Genomic DNA, 18,588 nt, shown 5'->3' on the forward strand with positions numbered 1-18,588 from the left:
TTTGTTTGGTTTTTTCGTGATTTTGTATTTGAAAAACGAATAAAATTATTTGAAAAAAAGAGTTGTTGACTGACCCTTATTCCCTTGGCAGAGCTCCAAATTCTAGGGTGGTGTAACAATAAATTCCTCTTCTCTGGGAATCAAAGCTCTAGAAGAGGAATAGGTGCTACCCAACAACTCTCAGCATCCTTAACAAACTACAGCTCCCATAATTCTTTGGGAGAAGCCATGACTGTTTATAAAGTGGTACTGTATCACAGTGCTTTAAATGCATGGCATGAATGTGACCCTAGCTTTGCCTTCTGGAAAAGCAGAGAACCAGCCTTTTACCTCTTCTGTATAGTAGCTCTTTAGTTTAATAAACAAATGCAATAGGTAAAGAGAGGGGGCAAGAATGTCCCTCAATGGCATTTGGGCTATGCCAATGGTAGCAACCAAGACCCCACGATCATCACCTGAGGCCCTTCCTCGTTTGCCTCTTCCGCAACAGGTCTGGAGAACAGGCCTTTTCTGTGGTGGCTCCCTGCTTGTGAAATGGTCTCCCCAGGGAGGCTCGCCTGGCACCTTCATTAGAGATATTTAGGCACCAAGCAAAAACATTCCTCTAGACATTTGACTAATTGAACTATCTATGGTCTTTTAAAATGGGGGTGGGGTTGTATTTTATATTTATATATTTATATATTTATATATTTTATATATTTGTGTTTTTGTATTGAAAACTGGCACGATGTCCTTAGAGGAAGAGTGATATAGATATTTTAATACATATACATAGGGTTGCCATACGTCCGGATTTTGGCAGCCCACGTCTGCAGTGCCCATCTTGCCATTTGTCCATAAAAATAGCTCAAAAACGGCATTTTTAAAAGTGATTTTGCCGCCCCCCCCTGAAAAAAACTCAACAACTTTTCTGTCCGGATTTTCACTGTTTGAAATATGGCAACGCTAAACGTACATGAATAAATAAATATACTTTGATGAAAAAAGAGGGCTAGCACCAGCATACGAAAAGAGTGTCTCTGTTTTCATCTGTGAAGTGGTGGGGACACACAAACACTCACTCACTCACTCACTCACTCACTCACTCACTCACTCACTCATATAATTAGCAACACAGAACTGGTTTCTTACCTGCAACAGACAACCATTCCCACTTCACTCATGCATTCCCCAACACAGTCACAATGACTCTTCCGAAACAACAGGCTGACTCTCCCTATGCAAGCAGGTAGGACTCCCTCCGCCCATTCCAGGAAAATAAAAATAATACATTCAACGCGGAACAATCACAGACTCCAGCACACAATTTATTTGGTTTTGCATCGTTTAGTTTTTCCTTCCTTTTCGGTTTTCTGAGAACTTTAAAAGGTTCTTGTGTTTTGGAAGAGGGGGGATATTTTCCTTGTCAGGAAAAGGACAGCACGAGTTGTTAAACAAAGCATAAAGATTGGAAGGATTATTACAGGGCGGGGGGGGGCAGAGAGAGCTGGTCAGGGTACTAGCCTCACTCCCTGACCGCTGCGGAAAAGCTGTGCAGCTCCCACTCGTTTCTGACCTACTGCAAGGAATGTCATGTACCCCTTGGCAATTTTCCTCCTGGAGGATGAGAAACACACCTTTCCCTTTAAGAAGACTCCCTCCACCCACAAAAATAAAAATAAAAACCTACCTCTTCCCCCTACCCCAATCCAACCCGTGCTTTGGAACAGCTGTGTGGCAGGTAGAAATCCAACAGATTTCCCCCAACACCTAACATTGTTGGGAGAAGCTTCCTGGTTGAATTTATGTTAGCCAGCAATTACGGGCCCAGGCTTGCAGCCTTGCATCTCTGTACAAGCCAATCTGTGACTCCAGCCCAATAATTCCTCTAGCCAACTTCACCCTGGTTCCCCGGACTGCTAACAAAATTGCACTTTCACACACCTTTTCTCCCTCTTCCCCAACTTCCCTCGTCAGACAGCCACACCAGAGTTCTGAACCCCATATATCATTCCTACGGCCTTCTGCAGGGGGAAAAAAAACAAGAAGAAGATGTCCTGCAAATTGCCCCTCCCAATATCCTCCAGAGCAGACCTTTGGAGGCACCCAGTCCCTCTCCCCAAAATGAAGAGGCGGCAGATTTAAGGCAAAAGGCAAAGGAAGTCCTCGCTTAGCCCAAGGAACTCGCTGTGATGCACCAGCGGAAATGGCTTTTCATGAAAGGGGATCACGTATAAGCAGAGAAGAGAGGTCTGCTATGCCAGAAGCAGAATCGGGTAGTTCAGACACATTTATATCACCGACTGCCACATGCCAGGAAACGCACAAGGGTTGGACAGAACCATCACACTCTGGCTTGTAAAGCTAGACACATATACACACACACACACACGAAAGATCTGGTTAGTCGCTGTTGGAAGACATAGCATGACTCATCTCACAGGTCTTAACTGGTCGCGCCAGGAGACCTGCCACCATTTGGGCGCTGCATCCTTTATTCCACACTGTCCCAGGACAGGCCAAGTCTTTAAAAAGCAAGGGGGAAGCCAGGGACTCATATTTCCTGAAGGAAAGGGGAGGAAGACGGATCTCGTACTGTCGCTCCCAGACTGGCAGTGTAGAAACGGGAGGGCGTGCAGCTTCTTCCTCCCCCACAACGCATGCAGCAGCCAGCACAACCGGGTGGGGCAGAGTGCTCCAGGGCAGGCCCCAACGTGGATCTGTAGGCGCCAGGGGTCACCTGACTGTGCTCAGCCAGCTCCCGGCTTCGCTTGACTCATGCGGCACGACCAGCAGCAGCTCGCAAGGGCCCTGGGACAGTACTTCCTGCAGGAACACCCTGTGGTGAAGAAGAGGAAAGGAAGAAGAGGTCATGGGCAGGAATGTAGAAAGCTGCCATTGGTCCATCTGGCTCGGTATTGTCTATACCTGAAGGAGCGTCTCCACCTCCATCGTTCAGCCCGGACACTGAGGTCCAGCTCCGAGGGCCTTCTGGCAGTTCCCTCCCTGCGAGAAGTGAGGTTACAGTGAACCAGGCAGAGGGCCTTCTCGGTAGTGGCGCCCGCCCTGTGGAACGCCCTCCCGTCAGATGTCAAGGAAAGAAACAACTATCTGACTTCTAAAAGGCACAAGACTTCTAAGACATCTGAAGGCAGCCCTGTTTAGGGAAGTTTTAAATGTTTGTTTTATCGTGTTTTTAATATTCTGTTGGGTGCCGCCCAAAGTGGCTGGGGAAACCCAGCCGGATGGGCGGGGTATAAATAACTATTATTATTATTATTATTATTATTATTATTATTATTACTCTTGACTAGGAGTAGAAGTTTGGGGGTTTTGTGCAGGGGGCGATTGCTGGAGAGAGCACCTGGGATATTCTGCAAAGAAGGCATGTTGTCAAAGGTTCTTCCCCAAACAGGATCAAGCAGGGTCTCCCAAAGCAAGCTCCAAACACCCATTGGCAAAATTGTGGTTAAAGAACTGTCGCACAAAATAGCCGTGGCTGTTTTCCAAACTTCACCCTTGCCCTGCTGTGACAAAATTCACCCTTGACCTGATGTGACCTGCACATCAGAAGGAAATTGCTCATTTTGCCCAGCACTAGTCAGACTTCCAAGTGGGGTGTAGCGTTTCAAGAGGAACAACGAAATTCCGGGAGAGTTACTGGGCTGGTCTTTATCAAAGGCAAAAAGCCACTGCAGTATTTCTGGGGAGTAGCTGGCTTACCGTGGCTTCTGAAGGCAAGAGGTTATATGCTTTGATGCTCTAGCAGCTGTTTAGATTATGGATGACATTCATGTCTCACGCCCCCAGATGACCAGGCTGTGTTCTCCACGTTCCTACCATCTTGTGCCTCCTCACGGGGTGAGCTTGGTTGATCCTGCAATGACCCTTTTGCTCGGTGCACACCCGAATTTTAACACTATTTCATGATGATGAAAGAATGAAACAAATATTGCCTGCACAATCTCTGGCTACAAGAAGTCGGTCTGGTTTTCTCGATTGAGTTCCTCTTTAATGACTTGCCTTTGCACCATCAGGTTTTCAACGCAACTTACAACCCAAAGTCAGTCACATACATTCTGAAAGTGGAACACACAGCAACAGAACCAGCAGCGCCACAGCCTCGTGATAGGACACACGCGCTGCTTGCAGAAGGGCCTTTAGGTTCAATTCCCAGAATATCTAGGTAAGTACTGGAAGAGATCTCGCTCTGAAATCCTGAAGAGCTGCTGGTGGTCAGTGTAGGCCGGGAAGGGGGAACCTGTGCCCTCCAGATTGTTGCTGGACTACAACTCCCATGAGCCCAGACAACTGGGTTGATGGGTGTTGTAGTCCAACATTCTGGAGGGTCACAGTGTCCCCATTCCTGGTGTAGACAATACAGTGGTACCTCTGGATACGCACACGTCTGGTTGCGTATCCTTCGGGTTATGTACGCAGCAAACCCAGAAGTATTTTTCCGGGTTTCGCCACACGTGCATGTGCAGAAGTGCTCTACGCACCGTGCGCATGCGCAGAACAGGCACCTCCGGTTGCTGATTCCTCAGGATCCGACTGGAGCTCCGGTACAGATCCCGTGCACAACCGGAGGTCCCACTGTACTTAGTTCCATGGACCAATGCTCTTACTTGGTGCAAGGCAAATGCCTGTGATTATAACAGGCAGGAAACAAACGACCTATCACATTATTATTACCGTACCTGCCAAAGTTCAGCAGAACGAAATTGTTTTTAAGCCGCTGCTGGATTGACATCTTATTCTCTTGAAAAGCCAAGGGCTCCCACTCCGTCAGATTTCTTTCCTTTACCATTTTTAATGCGTATAAAAATTGTGGGTGGCAAATGCCACCTTTAAAGCAATTACCTGCTGTCCAAGAAGAGCAAACGCTTATTAAAAATACCTGCTCTGTGACACGTCCATGCATCACCTTGTGAAACGAAGCGCTCCGGGGCTATTGCTATTTCCACATGAGCAAGTGGAATCCATATGCTAGCCTGCCCCTTACTTGGAAGCAAGTAACATTGTGCTCGGCTGGTGCTGCTCACAAGTAAGCACACAAAAGGACTGCACCCTAAGAACTCTTTAGCAGCCGGAGTTTTGACACGGTGTCTGCAAACTGGGAGGATGGTTGTCAAAAGATTCACTGGAAAGAATATCCCCTAAGTTGGGGCACTACCATGAAGGCAATTTATCTCCAGTGAACTCCCATCTATCCTCCCTGAAGTAAGAGAAACCTGGAAAATAGCCTCAGTGAGGACCTCAGCGAAAGGGCAAGTACCTACAGGAGAAGGTGGTTCATAATAATAATAATAATAATAATAATAATAATAATAATAATAATAATATGCTGCCCATCTGACAGGGTTGCCCCAGCCACTCTGGGTGGCACCCAACCAAAAACTTCACTAAAACTTCAAAAAAGCCATTAAAAACTTCCCTGAACAGGACTAGGTCTGCCTTCTAAAAGTCAGTCTGTTGGGCATTCCACAGGGCAGGTGCCACTACCAAGAAGGCCCTCTGCCTGGTCCCCTGTAGTAGCTTTACATCTCACAATGAGAGAACCACCAGAAGGTCCTCAGAGCTGGACCTCAGTGTCCTGGCTGAACGATGGGAGTGAAGCATTCTTCAGATACTCTAAAGGTAAAGGGACCCCTGACCATTAGGTCCAGTCGTGACCGACTCTGGGGTTGCATGCTCATCTCGCATTATTGGCCGAGGGAGCCGGCGTATAGCTTCCAGGTCATGTGGCCAGCATGACAAAGCCGCTTCTGGCAAACCAGAGCAGCACATGGAAACGCCGTTTACCTTCCCGCTGTAGCGGTTCCTATTTATCTACTTGCATTTTGACGTGCTTTCGAACTGCTAGGTTGGCAGGAGCTGGGACCAAGCAACGGGAGCTCACCCCGTCACAGGGATTCGAACCGCCGACCTTCTGATCAGCAAGCCCTAGGCTCAGTGGTTTAACCACAGCGCCACCTGGGTCATCCCTCAGATACTCTAGCCCTAGGCTATTATGAGCTGGTTTCAGGCGTTGCCTCTCATCAGCGGCAGAAACAGAAGCACCTCTTCTGCAGCACCAGTAGTTGCAAATAGAAAAATGGGGCAACATTCTTTCTTGGATTATGGTCCCTCGGGTCCATTTGCCCAGTGTAACTCTGGCTTAACCCACCATGCAAAGGATATCATCACACAGATACGCAAATGGGGGCGGGAAGAGACCTGACTGCTTTCCAGAGCAAGACTTTGCAAAGTACCTCGGGGCTGGCTTCTGCCTGCCCCTCCTGCAAAGGAACCCTACTTTTCAGCCTCATTTTAAAATGGCTTTTTGCTCAGGATCCCGGGCGCAGTCTTCACCGAGGAAGACGTTTCATTAAATCAGTTCGTCTTGCCACCTACGTGTCCGATGCAAGACTGCGTCATGGTCACAGTGACTGTGCAGGAATCCACTGAGCACATATTCCAGCACATAACCCTCCACAGCTGGGGGAATATGTTCCCAGGACCCGAATGGCTGACGGAAAATCTACCTTTCTGTATCCAGGCACTTTTTGATTGATTTATTTTTTTAAAACTGGTTTTTTTACCTGGGTCTAATAGCTCCAATTTGGCTGAAGCATCGTAAACTGCAAAAACCATGCATGCTGCCTGGATGAAATCTGCTAGTGAGATCCAGCGCCAAGGGCCTTCTGGCGGTTCCCTCACTGCGAGAAGCAAAACTACAGGGAACCAGACAGAGGGCCTTCTCGGTAGTGGCACCCTCCCTGTGGAATGCCCTCCCATCAGGTGTCAAAGAGATAAACAACTTCCTGACATTTAGAAAACATCTGAAGGCAGGCCTGTTTAGGGAACTTTATAATGTGTGACATTTTAATGTATTTTAATCTTTGTTGGAAGCCGCCCAGAGTGGCTGGGGAAACCCAGCTGGATGGGTGGGACACAAATAAAATATTATTATTATTATTAGCATGAGGCAAGCTGGCTTTGCCATTTTCTATTCTGTACTCCCAATTCCCAAATACACAATATACTGTTAAGCCTGTATTTTATAGGCAAAGGGTTCTTACGCTTATGTTATATACTGTGCACTTGCATGCGCCTGTGTTTACACGGGTCACTGCGTAATCAATTAATTAATTGGTCTTCTCTCACTTAGGGCTGCTGCTCAGAAATGAGCGGGGGAAGGTGTGCTGGGCAGCGGCCCTCAACGTGGGAAGACTCGGACAGGCTGGGCAGCGACGCCGAGCGACTTCCAGGCAACAGCTGCAGCGGCGTATATGAGTCTCTTAATAATAATAATAATAATAATAATAATAATAATAATAATAATAATAATAATATATTATTATTATTTATACCCCGCCCATCTGGCTGGGTTCCCCCAGCCACTCTGGGCGGCTTCCAACAAAATATTAAAATACAGAAATCCATCAAACATTAAAAGGTTCCCTAAAAAGGGCTGCCTTGAGGTGCCTTCTAAAGGTCTGGTAATTGTTGTTCTCTTGGACCTCTGGTGGGAGGGCATCCCACAGGGTGGGTGCCACTACCGAGAAGGCCCCCTCTCTCTCTCCTCCCCACACGCCCTCCCTATTGAAGTGGGGTGGTCCCCCACTTTATGCAATTTCACTTATGCGTGCGGGGGCCCAGAACATAATTCCCGCAAAAGTGTGTGTATGTGGGGAGCACATGTAACCTTCTTAATATAGCATTGCATTTATTCTTGCATAGCTGCTTGAAGTAAACTTGGTTCTGAATCCCGTACCTGCCTGCTTTGTCACATGCTGCCAAGCTCACTTTTGTAACTCCAAAGGCAGTGAGTGGGCTGTTTGGCTCGTGTCTTTGTGAATCCAAAAGATTTCCAGAGAACAACATCAGTTTCCTCTGAGCTCAGGAATTGGGGGTGGGGGTGGGCTACAGGGGTGGTGGCAGTACATCTCCCAAATATCTCTCTCTCAAATATATCTCTCATGCTGGCAGCTCAGAATAACAAAACCTTAATAATAAATAATAAATTTATTATATAATAATTTATTATTTATACCCCTCTCATCTGACTGGGTTTCCCCAGTCACTCTGGGCGGCTCCCAACAGAATATTAAAAACACGATAAAACAAACATTAAAAACTTCCCTAAACAGGGCTGCCTTCAGATATCTTAGAAGTCTAGTGCCTTTTAGAAGTCAGATAGTTGTTTATTTCCTTGACATCTGATGGGAGGGCATTCCACAGGGCAGGCACCACTACCAAGAAGGCCCTCTGCCTGGTTCCCTGTAATCTTGACTTCTGGCGGTTCCCTCACTTTGAGAAGGCCCTCGGAGCTGGACCTCAGTGTCTGGCATAGCTGCCAAGTTATCCCTTTTTTAAGGGAAATTCCCTTATGCTGAATAGGCTTCCTCGTGAGAAAAGGGAAAACTTGGCAGCTATGGTGTCCGGGCAGAACGATGGGGGGTGGAGATGCTCCTTTACATGTTGGCAGTGGTGAGATTTCAAAACTACACAAACTTCTTTTTACCACCTAGAGCAGGCATCCCCAAACTGCGGCCCTCCAGAAGTTTTGGCCTACAACTCCCATGATCCCTAGCTAACAGGACCAGTGGTCAGGGAAGATGGGAATTGTAGTCCAAAGCATCAGGAGATGCCTGACCTAGAGTATTCTTGGGACCTGTGCATCTTCAGGCTCCTCCTCCTGTATATTCCTTCTCCATCTCCACCTTTGCTCTCTCCCACTGCCGAATGACATGCCATGAACAGCTACTAGAAGCCAGGCTTTTTTGATAACAGCACCTACCTATGGACTCTCCTTTGTTGGTGGTTTTTAAGCATAGGTTGGTTGGGCATCTGCCATGGAGGCTTTAGCCGAGTTCCCTGAATTGCAGGGGGCTGGACTACATGACCTTTGGGGTCCCTTTCCAACTCTACAATTCTGTGATTCTATGAATAACCTTCCAAGGGAAGCTTCCCAGGACCCAACACTTCATGCTCTTCTAGAGGCCTGGCAGAGAGAAGACAAGACTATCCTAGAAGTCTTTTAACTGAGTTTTCTGATGCCTCCAAAACTGATGGTGTTTGGTTTTTCCAGTAAGGTCATAATGTATTTCTTATTTATTGCCAAATGGCCATCTAGCAGTAATGCTATCGCAGTGGATTCCTTAAAATCAGCAAAATGAGCTTTGAAGTCTCTTTCTCACACTATAAATTCTCTTCTACTGCACGATCTGCTTTGGTGTAAGCCAACTCTGATTCGCTTCGGGGCGCGAGGAGAATAAAGGAGGCAGGATATAAAGTATTTTTAAAATAAATATTATTGGGACTACACGGTAGTCGTTCCCAAACCAGCCACAGGAGCAGTACCTGAGGTCGGATTCACCACCGATGGGAGCCGGACCCTTGAGCTTGGAGTCAAGGTTGTAGTAGGTGCCATCAAGCTGGCGCACAGCGATCCAGTGTCGGCGCCTCACTGGGAGGGACAGGAAGCCCAGACACACATTGGACGGGACATTGATGATGAAGCCAAGAACGCCTTCCAGGGAGAGCTGCTCTAGGGGCCTAAGGCACAAAGGGAGATGAGACTTGTCAAAGAGGATATGATTCTGGAGAGAGACAGAGATTTATCAAGTGACTCGTAGAAACACAATGGTGTCGAGCTGCTAAGAAGCTATGGTGGGTCTCAGCCAGGGTGGATTTGATTTAAATCACTAGTCAGTAAGACTTGATTTGAATAATGTATTTATTTATTTATTTTTACAGAAAGCCTCATTCTTGCTGGTATAATCTTAATATTTACAACCAGATGGAGGTTTCGTTTTTGGAATAATAAATTTTCAGAGTAGTTTTTACAGTTATATAAAAAAATTACTGATTTGGCTATACTATTAGAAATACATAGACCGATAATTACGAAATTGCTGTGAGGTTTAATAAGTTAACTGTTTATATTTGGACAACTTTTCTGCCGTACTTTATTGGAAGGAGAAAAATAACAACAATTTAAACGATTTATTTAACTAAAACAATAACATTATAGCACATGTATCCGTGTTTGTTAACTGATGTGGTTAAACAATTAAAAAAAAAACTTAGACTGAGTTTTAGCACACATGAAAAACTTAAACATATCCTTATTTCCTGATGAATAGCCTTTGGACTATAATGTAACTTAAATAGAAAACTATCTTTAGAAAGATTTTTCCTCCAAAAACATTTTTTTTTTTAAAAAAAATCCAATTAGAATTTTAAAAAAATCAGATTTAAAAAATTTTAATCTGATTTTTTTTTATCCACCCTGGTCTCAACACAGTCAGTCCTTGGGAGAGGAGGAGATTATCTGGGAGCAAAATAAAAGTCACTTCCACATTCTCCAAAATTCCAGGTGCAACTTTTTTAACGGGAGCAATTCATAGTAGGAGAAAACAACAAAAACACCCTATGACAGGCATGTCCAACTCCCAAGATTCTAGTTATAGGTAGGTAGCCGTGTTGGTCTTGCGTAGTTGCAACAAAATTAAAAAAAATCCTTCCTGTAGCACTTTAGAAACCAACTAAGTTTGTCATTGGTATGAGCTTTCGTGTGCATGCACACTTCTTCAGATACCGTATATTCCGGCCTATAAGATGACTGGGCGTGTAAGACGACCCCCAACTTTCCCAGTTAAAATATAGAGTTTGGGATATACTCGCCGTATAAGAAATACGACCCGGCGTATAAGATGACCCCTGACTTTTGAGAAGATTTTCCTGGGTTAAAAAGTAGTCTTGTACGCAGGAATCTGCGTATCTGAAGAAGTGTGCATGCACACGAAAGCTCATACCAATGACAAACTTAGTTGGTCTCTAAGGTGCTACTGGAAGGATTTTTTTAATATTTTGTTTCAACTCCCAAGAGACTGCGATCTGCTCCTACTAAAACAAAACTGGCAGTGATCTACCCATTGGATTGACCAAAGTTGATGAGATTTTTTTGGGGAGGAAGACCAGGGACGCCCTGCGATTGACTGGTAGATCGTGATCGACCTGTTGGACATGCCTGCCCTATGAGGACTACAATCATATCAAAAGAGCAAATGGTGGGAGATTTCAGCGGCTGCCTCTAGTTCCATGAGACTTTGCCCTTCCTTACTCAACACTGCAGCGCAGACCAACTCACCTTGGGTGCTCACAATTCACTTCCATTCACAGAGCATAACATGGGGAGGTGAAACAGGGACACTTCCTGCCGCCTTGAGCCGGCAAGAGCCCCTCGATGAGCTCAGCTGGGACCAGACGCTAATTGGCTGCCCTCTTTCTCTGCAAACTCTCTCACTGCAGTGGCCACTCCATCCGGTTATTAGAACAGAAGATGCTATGCAAGTCTGCTTAGTTCCCGCCCCCCGCCCCTCCCTTCACTTCTCATTCTGTTTTCCTTTCATATAATAGAATTGCACCTTAGATTGTCGGCCATGGCTGCCAGCAATCTGGCGGAAAGGCACCCTGTAAACATAACAAAGAAAGGAGCTAAAGAGGAAGGTGGAAGAGGATCTGCCAATGGAAGAGAGAAGGGGAGAAGCTTGGCAAGTCGGCCACCGTAGCAATGGCAAGCAGGGAGATTATGGGGAGCCTGCAAACAGGCCCGTCCTAGCCATAGAGGCTAGTGGCGCGGAGAACCACAGCGCCGGGCGCTGGAGGGGCGCCAAGTGAACGCAGGGTTCCGGCAATCTGGCCAGGACTGCGCTCCTTCTCCGAGAACTCTGCGCTGCGCCTCCTTCTCGTTTTCCCAGCGCTGGGTTCCGCTCAGTCGAGCTTCGCCACCAGCGCGTGCACAGCGCCCAAGCAGCTCTTACTGGTCTCGCGGTGCGCACGCTGGTGGCGAAGCTTGACTGAGCGGAACCCAGCGCTGGGGAAACGAGAAGGAGGCGCAGCGCGGAGTCCTCGGAGGTGGCCTCCCGCTGCTGCCGCGGTCCGCTTGGCACTCCCAGGCCCTTGGAGAGGCGCTGGAGGGGGGCGCTGGAGGGACCGAGCGCCAGGGCGCTGGGTGGGCTTAAGACGGCCCTGCCTGCAAAGTCCCCTGCGCCAGGGGAAGCAGATACACAACAACAGGCAAAGGTTGCTGCTCTCCTCACCTCCGTTTGTCCCACCAGATGGCTTCTAGACCCACACTCTGAAGAGCTGCCATGATGACGTTGACATCGTAATTCCCGGTTCCCAGAAAGCTGCGGTGAGGGTTCCACCTGGCATCTGGGGCCAGCCTGTTGGAGGGAAGGAAGGAGGGACTCATTGTAAGAACCAGAGGGCTGGACACCAGTGAAAGAATAAGGCACAGGGAAATTCTTGGGATCAGTGTAGGACAGTGATGGCGAACCTTGGCACCCCAGATGTTTTGGGACTACAACTCCCATCATCCCTAGCTAACAGGGCCAGTGGTCGGGGATGATGGGAGTTGTAGTCCCAAAACATCTGGAGTGCCAAGGTTCACCATCACTGGTGTAGGACCTCAATCCGAGAATTACTGTTTTGAATTATTATTAATGTGCAACCCACCCATCTGACTGGGTCGCCCCAGCCACTCTGGGCAGCTTCCAGCATATAGAAAAACATAGAAAAACATTACACTTTCAAAAGCTTCCCTATACAGAATTGCTTCAGATGTTCCCTAAATGTTATATACTGTAATTACTCATCTCCTTAACATCTGATGGGAGGGCTGTCTATTTTTTTTATTTATCACCATCCTGCAAACTTTTGGTTCTCCTAAGTTTGTGCCAAATAAAATATGTGCGTTTCACATGTCCTGTTCTATTTCTGCCCGTTTCAAGTTTGTAGAAACTTGTCCCCGGAGCGAGTTACCCTCAAAATATATCGAGATTAAAGGATGTGTACTTCTTTCTATTCAACGGCCTCCTCTGCTTTTCCAGAGAAATATTACACCCCAGGGAGACGTGCTTGCCCCGAACGACGTATAAAAATGAACAATCAATCAACAGATCTATACTGCAAAAGAAGCAGTATTTCAGATGCTGACTTCACTCCTGCTCTATCCACTGGAGTGGTTGCTGATATATATCTGCGCTGTGCTAATTAAAGTACCACGATGAGCAGTGGCTTTAAGTGACTAAAGGAAACAGCATCTCCCGCAAAACACCTTGGGAGTCACCCAGTCCATCCATCAACTGTCAAGGACACAGGTGGACCATCCCTTCGGTGACAGACGCGCAGAATGAGTGCCCTACCCCAGTGCAATGCTCCCGGATTTAAAGGCACGTGAGAAGAGACTGGCAGGTCCACACCAAGCAGAAGGGGTGAGGCACCACCAAGATGATTCACTGAAAGCTAGTTAAGCACAAGCGATGCCAAACCGGACACGCAGTGTTCAAAATTAGCAATGGCTTTCGACCACTTTTGACTCAGAGAAGATGCCTGGGAGCCAGGATGATGCCTGACATTTCCACCATCTGGAGGCACATGCCAGGGGATCATTGGATCTGGACTGTTTTTCTTTCACACACTAATGCCCCATCCTGTAGAATCCCCATCAAGTTATATTTTATCGGAATGAATTTCTGGAACCAAAATGCTTTTTCTGGGCAGCCTGAGCAGGAGCAGTTACCACCAAGAAAGAGGTTGGAATCGGCCAATATATACAGTGGTTTCCTCGGGTTGAGTACCCAATCCGTTCCGGGGTGCTGTTCGCACCCCGAAAAGTACTCAACCTGAGTGCTGCGCATGCACGAAGCGCGCAGAACAAGAAGCAAAGCTACAGGGAACCAGGCAGAGGGCCTTCTCGGTAGTGGCGCCCGCCCTGTGGAATGCCCTCCCATCAGATATCAAAGAGATAAACAACTACCTGACATTTGGAAAACATCTGAAGGCAGCCCTGTTTAGGGGAGTTTTTAAGGTGTGATATTTTAATGTATTTTAATCTCTGTTGGAAGCCGCCCAGAGTGGCTGAGGAAACCCAGCCGGATGGGCGGGGTATAATTAATTAATTAATTAATTAATTAATTAATATTATTATTCTGCACATGCGCGTGTGGCAGAACCCGGAAGTAAACACTTCCGGGTCCGCCAAGTACTTAACCCAAAAGTACTGAACCCGCAGCGAACGCAACCCGAGGTATGACTGAATATATGTGGAATATATGTGCATCAAGTTACTTTTCTTCTTCAAGTTCTGAAAGCTCTTAACCTAGCTCAAGGTTGTCATCTGAACTAGCCAGACCTATAACTGAGAATCAATCACAGTCGGTCCATCATTTGAAAAATAAGACATTAGAGCCATCTTGCCCCCAAATGGCAATGAGACATTCCATTATGGCAACTGTAATGGTGGTTTAAAGAGCTGTTTGACACCTAGCTTATATGTCTGAGTTTCTAACCCTGCTCACATGCATTTCATGGTACTGTGGTGGCAGTCTATGTGTGTGTGGGGTGGTGGTTCTCCAGCAGCCAGCCTGGAGTTTCTAGTCCTCAAGGCTGCCAGATTTGGGGGGCACAGCAGGAAATAGGAAGGAGATACAGCCTTCTCCTTCTTCTCCCTCCCTTGAAAAAACAATTGACTGTTGGGGAATTTTAAAAGGCGACTGTAATAAGCCATTTACAGAGCTGAAAGGCTATTAGGGCATTGACAAAAGGATCCCTGCATGCAGAGAAAAGTCTCCTCTGGGAATCTTGAAAGCAGATACAGAGGTATTAGCGAGAGGCGAAAGCACAAGACGTTCCGGCCACTCACTTCTTGCAGATCTCGTCAGCCGCCTCTTGCGTGAAAATTCGTTCCTGCAGGACGTTGTTGAGGGCATGGACGGCACATAGCTCCAGCCGCTGCCGCTCATGGTAAACCCCAGGAGCTTCGTTCCGTCCGGACCCAGACATCACATCTACGCAGGTCCAAGGAGTTCTTCCTGCAATAGATCAGCCCTGGAAAGAAAGTCCAACAATGAAATCACAGAAGACAGAGAAGGCAGGCAAATCAATGCAATTGCATTAGTGAGCTGCTGCCTGCTGGCTGGTAGTTTTCACATCAGCTATGTGTTCTCTGGCCTTTCTCACTTCAGCCCCTTTCTTCTTTGCCCGTTCCGCCTCATCGCTTCCCTTACCCTCTCAAGTGGCTTCCTTTGGTCTTCTCAGCTATCCCTTTGCCTACTCTGAACCTCTTTTAAGTTGCCCTAGGCCTAACACCTTCTCAAGTCACCTGTCTTCTCTTCTACTCATCTCCAAGGCATTCCTAACTGCCATGCCCCACCCTCTTGGATCACAGCAGCTCAGCCAATGGCAGTTGGAGACTCTCCTGCCTGCTCCCACCCTACTACAACATCAGGGAAGTCCCAACCAATCACTGCTGAAACTTCTGCCCATCATCAACAACACCTCAGAAGACACAAGTACATAACGACAAATGTAAACTTCCATGGCAGAAAGGTACCCTGTTTCTCATATTTTAAGACATACCCATAAAATAAGCCATAGCAGGATTTTTAAGCATTCAATGAATATATAAGCCATGCCCCGAAAAGGTAGTATCTGAATGTAATAAATAACATGGCCCCACAAAAAATGAATACTCCTAAAGTCTAAGAGATGGAAGAGAGAAAGAATCAAAATGCATATTGCCAAGCCAAATATTTTAGCCACCAGAGTAGTAAAAAAAAAAGTGCTTAAAGAAATCATCACCAAGATCCATTTACTGGTGAAATTTATTATTTACTGATGTTATTTTTATACCGCCCCTCAATGTAGCAGTCACAGGACAGCGTACAACTAAGTAACATACAACAACATATAATACGTGATACAATCATTACAATCAAAATTGACATAAAATTCATGCAACTAATGTAGCTGCAGCATTAATAAAACTGACTTCACTGAAAGCATTTTGAACCATTCGGTCTAAAAACACTCATTCCTCCACAACATACAGCAGAACCCTATCTACTCAGATGTAAGTCGTATTGAATTCAATAATCCTGGGTAAGCGGTGTTAGGATTAGACCAGGTATGTCCAACAGGGTATATCGTGATCTACCAGTAGATCACTGGACGTCTGTGGTAGATCACCGGTAGATCAGTGGCTCCACCCAAAGAAGCTAAAAAACTTTGGCTCCCCTAAAAAAAGCTCCACATTTTTGTCCTGCACCCCTAAAATGTCCTGAACCACCAAAAACAGGGCTTTCCTTCCTAAAAAGAAGCTCAATGTCGCTTTCCTCTTCCCTAAAGAAAGAAGCTCAACAACTTTGACCCGAACCTCCCAAAAGGGGGTAGATCACTGCCAGTTTTTAACTCTGTGAGTAGATCGCATTCTCTTGGAAGTTGGCCACCCCTGGATTAGACTAAAGGCACTTAACGTTTAAAGATCAAAACCATTTCCCCCCTTCCACCCTGCTTTATTTTGTTTTAACAGGAACAGAAGAGCTCTACTGCAATTTGCTAATTGTCCAAACTAGCCCTCACTAGCTAAGTTCCCCAGGCAAGCAAGGTAATGCCAGTAAAGTAGTGCCAATTCATGTCACTAATGCTTTTTTAAAAGGTCCCCTAAAATATAGTAGCTACCAGCATACATGCTAAGAAGACAGGCACAGGGTTGCTTCATTCAACCAAGTCCCACTGAGAAAGCAAATCCACAGAAACTAAGGAACCACCCCCATGTTACTTGTGCCTTTTAATTCCAGTGGTCCTACTCTGAGTAAAGACCAGCATGGGGCAGGGAGGTGAATTGGTTCGTTTCATTGTGCATTTTGCATTTTCACCCTGTATTTTTATGCTACGGACGAAGGACGGTATCCAAATTTATTAACTAAATAGGAAGTTGAGCATTTAAACTTTCGTTACGTTTCAAAGCGCCTTGTTTTTATTGCCTGATCTTCTAGCAAAGCACTTTGAGGGCTGCTGTTTTTCTTTTAAAAGCAAGCAGTGTATATAGATTTTTTTTAGCTAACTAAACAAATAGAATAAACAAACAACATCGAACTGCCCGGACAGGAGAGTTAATTCCCCATGCCCAAACCGTGTTTCCAAAAGCAATTATAAACATATTATTCAAAAGTCTAGCGGCCTACACGAGAGCTGACACCTCATAGTCTTCTATTTCATCAGGAAATTTCCCCCCAATCCCAATAATAGATATAACCATATTACATGTGTGTGTGTGTGTGTGTGTGTGCAGGGGGGAGCTGTTGATCCAGACCAGGCAGGCTGGCAGCACTCTGTACGTGCTCTAAAGCGCAGCTGTTTTAGTTAAAAGAAGCCCTCGCCAGCCCGGGTTGTTGTTGTTGATTTTTTAAAAATTCCCTTCCCCAGCCGGCTTACTAGCCTGGCCAACAATACCCAGACTTCCCAGGAGGAGAAAAATAATAAAAACCATAAAAGCATCTTACCCTCGCGAAGCTGGGACTCCAGCAACTAAAACTCCGCACCGTGCCCATCCCCGGGAGCGGCTTCCTTTCAAGGCCAGGCTGACAGTGCAAAGGGCGTGGGCGGCGAACTACCATTCCCAGCGAGCACCGGGCGAGGGCGGCGGGACTTCAGCTCCCGGCATGCCTCGCGGCGCCGGCCGGAAGGAACGCGGCAAAGCCTCCCCTTTCCCCAGATCTGCGCCGGTGACGTAGTGTCGCGTGGGCGGAGACGAACTACAGGGATGGTGCACGCAGAAGCCGCAAAGCGCGCTATGGCAACGGGATAGCAATACAGTTGAATAGACAATAAGGCCAAGCAAATGCGAAAATGAAAATGAAAATAATAATGTAGTCTAGGAGAGTGAAGAGAAAGAGTCAAAGCCCGGTCAGGCGCCGAAGAGCAGGGCTCCTGCGCCGTCCATAAGGGAGGGTTACGAGCGCCTTTGAATTTACATTGCAAATTCCTCTTTTGGAAATAGCTTGCGCATGTGCATGTCTATAGAGACAGTGACTAATGCAAACCCCGTCAGATGCGCTGCTGGATCAGTGCTGAATGATTGTTATGTTTAAAAACCAATAAAACCGGGGGGGGGGGGCGGGGGCGCCTTGAAATAATTTTTATTTGATTTTACAAGTAAAAAAAATTATAAATACGACCATAAAAGGTAAAGGGACCCCTGACCATTAGGTCCAGTCGTGACCGACTCTGGGGTTGCGCGCTCATCTCACATTATTGGCCGAGGGAGCCAGCCTACAGCTTCCAGGTCATGTGGCCAGCATGAGAAAGCCGCTTCTGGCGAACCAGAGCAGCGCACGGAGACGCCGTTTTGCCTTCCCGCTGTAGCGGTACCTATTCCTCTACTTGCACTTTGACATGCTTTCAAACTGCTAGGCTGGCAGGAGCTGGGACCGAGCAACCCTGTCGCAGGGATTCAAACTTCTGACCTTCTGATCAGCAAGCCCTAGGCCCTGTGGTTTAACCCACAGCACCACCTGCACCCCTAATACGACCATGTACATCCACATTTAAAGATTCCTCAGCCAGTGCCGGATTTACGTATAAGCTAAACAAGTTATAGTTTAGGGCCCCGCGCTCTTGCCCCCCCTCCCCAAATTATGAGTTTGTAAATTGTGTTTCTAAAGGAACTTTTGTTATTGCCAAATACCAATGTGTTTGCATTATTAAGTTTGTTATGAATAAAATATTTTAAGTTAGAGCTTAATAATTATTTCACTATTAATATACTTC

General features: G+C 46.6%; 1 protein-coding gene across 1 annotated transcript; it reads right to left on the bottom strand.

The window, feature by feature from the left end:
- Window positions 1-1,289: 1,289 nt before the first annotated feature.
- JOSD2 (Josephin domain containing 2) lies at window positions 1,290-17,409 on the bottom strand. Its single transcript, XM_035136474.3, has 5 exons — window positions 17,322-17,409; window positions 14,681-14,865; window positions 12,075-12,200; window positions 9,331-9,525; window positions 1,290-2,821 (listed from the first exon to the last, which is right to left on the bottom strand). The coding sequence occupies exons 2-5, from the start codon at window positions 14,818-14,820 to the stop codon at window positions 2,719-2,721; spliced, it is 564 nt and encodes a 187-aa protein (XP_034992365.1). The 5' UTR covers window positions 14,821-14,865; window positions 17,322-17,409; the 3' UTR covers window positions 1,290-2,718.
- Between the last annotated feature and the right edge of the window lie 1,179 nt (window positions 17,410-18,588).

Source organism: Zootoca vivipara, chromosome 12 (assembly GCF_965207765.1).
Source record: "Zootoca vivipara chromosome 12, rZooViv2.hap1.1, whole genome shotgun sequence".
Taxonomy (NCBI): Eukaryota; Metazoa; Chordata; class Lepidosauria; order Squamata; family Lacertidae; genus Zootoca; species Zootoca vivipara.